Here is a 2182-nt window from a genome sequence, read left to right as displayed (position 1 = left end):
ACGGGGGCAGATCTGGAGGAGGATTCTCCGGTGGACATGGAGGCGGATCCTTTGGAGGAAAGGGTTCCTTCTCCACTGGTGGAGGATATGGAAAATAAAATTCCTTTCATTGAGAGGTCGACAGCTGACTCTGAAAAAGAATGTCGACTTATGGAAGAAAATTGACATATATGTTTGTAGAACAATTTCCAGAAATAAATAACACTATTTAAGTTGCTTTTTATTGACAAATTGAATTTCCTAAGGTAAAATTTAAAAATAGATTAACTTTTCTTTACCAACCACGTGCTTGTAACTGTGATGTGATAAATACTATATATATATTATTTATTATATATATATATATATATATATATATATATATATATATGTGTGTGTGTGTGTGTGTGTGTGTGTGTGTGTATGTATGTATATCCTTATTTCCTTTCCTGATACTTGACAGCAGTTCTCGGTCCCTCTTTGAACTATATATGTATGTATGTATGAATATATATACATACATACTACATACATATACATACATACATAAATACATAAAGAAAAATACATATATATATATATATATATATATATAATATATCTATATATATATATATGCATACCAACATACCTACATACCTACATACATTCATATATAGTACATACATGCAGAAAGTAAAAGCAAAAGGATTTACGCTAAGCAGCACCAGAAGAAACACGAATATGACACATTTGCCGATGAGTGTTTAAGGGATTCTCAGTTTACCTTCGAGAACGTCTCCTATCTCATATGTCAACGTGCTGAATCAACGAAATGTGATAAGGTGATAAGGAAAGCCTGCACAACTCCCATAGTTATTTTTTATCACAGCTTATGCTTCTCTTATAAGAATAAAAAGATGAGGAAACTCTTGTACAAGTTCTGACATTTCTTTCATGAATATCAGAATAGACCGAAACTTCTGTTAATTGCTCTTCTGTAGGGCTGCAATTCTTCTGGAATAAAAGATCCCTTTAAATTACAGTTATGAAATATATTGCACTCTATTGGATGTGGTTCGTCAAGAAAATCGCTCAGTTTTCTGTAATAGTGGACGTTTTTTGTTCATGGCCACAAGATAATGTTTTGAAAATGTTTTCCACTTGTCTTTACACTATTCTAGATGGGCATTAAGTGGATTAATTTACTGGAGCACTGAAATTTTTCCCGGGTGTGTAAGTATCGTTATTTTACTTCGACATTTTTCTATAGTTCTGAAAAATTTCTTGCTATTTTTTCCACAACACAAATTTTTACAGTTTTGAAATGACAATTAAAGTTGTATTCTCTGGAGCAACCAAGTCGAGGAAATGAGTGATGGTAGCAGAAAAAAATTTACCAGATAAACCATAGTTTACAAACTAATATAGAGCTTTGACAATTGACAAGTAATCCAAATAATTGTGTAACAAATCGCTGAAAGTTCTGCAAAAACAGAAACCGTGGAATCAATCCAGTTTTTCATTGTGATAATGGTGATACCCGATATTTTCATTTGACCCAAGAAGATATGAGGTATAAAATTATTTTTTTAAATCTAAATGTTAAAAAGGACCGTGACGCTGTTACCTTGAATGCTCACTAGCCTAAGCAATATTCCAAATCAAAAGATTTTTTCTAAATTTGACATTTTACATTACTTCGTCCAAAGAAAGTTAATTTTCGATCGCAAATGAATTCTGACTCAATAGCAAACAAATGTTTTGCCACTGGAAGTTTATTGAATATTTATTCAGTACTGATAAACGAATTAGTTGTACTGTTCTCTCAAATGATTACCAAATTTTACAGAACTGTTTTATGGGGAAGAATGCTTGATTTTTCATCATATAAATTCTTAAAACCCATCGTGGCTGGAAGAGAAACTTTTATTTTTCAATTTCTGAAACCGTTCTGAAACTAACTATTTAATCAAAATGTACACAAAAAGCCATATATGTCGCACTATAATACAGATTCATGAGAGTTTACCTATTTTCATGCACGAAGTATTTTCATATATAAATTGGGGAGCATTGATTTCATAATTTAACTCTCTCTCGCTCTCTCTCTCTCTCTCTATATATATATATATATATAATATATATATTATATATATATATATATATATATATATATATATATATATATATATATATATATATATATTATATATAAACCGAA

The 2182-nt window shown here is 30.4% G+C and overlaps 1 protein-coding gene across 1 annotated transcript in view; it reads left to right on the top strand.

Moving 5' to 3' along the window:
• Nucleotides 1-194, top strand: part of LOC135218645 (uncharacterized) — a 1075-nt gene extending 881 nt beyond the window's left edge. Inside the window, exon 2 of the mRNA XM_064255091.1 lies at nt 1-194. This exon is cut by the window's left edge and continues 559 nt beyond it. Coding sequence (XP_064111161.1) covers nt 1-98 — 98 coding nt within the window. The 3' untranslated portion in view covers nt 99-194.
• Nucleotides 195-2182: the final 1988 nt, after the last annotated feature.

Source organism: Macrobrachium nipponense, chromosome 9, assembly GCF_015104395.2.
Source record: "Macrobrachium nipponense isolate FS-2020 chromosome 9, ASM1510439v2, whole genome shotgun sequence".
Lineage (NCBI taxonomy): Eukaryota > Metazoa > Arthropoda > Malacostraca > Decapoda > Palaemonidae > Macrobrachium > Macrobrachium nipponense.
The sequence above is the reverse complement of the archived record's forward strand: the minus strand, read 5'-3'. Positions and strand labels throughout refer to the sequence as shown.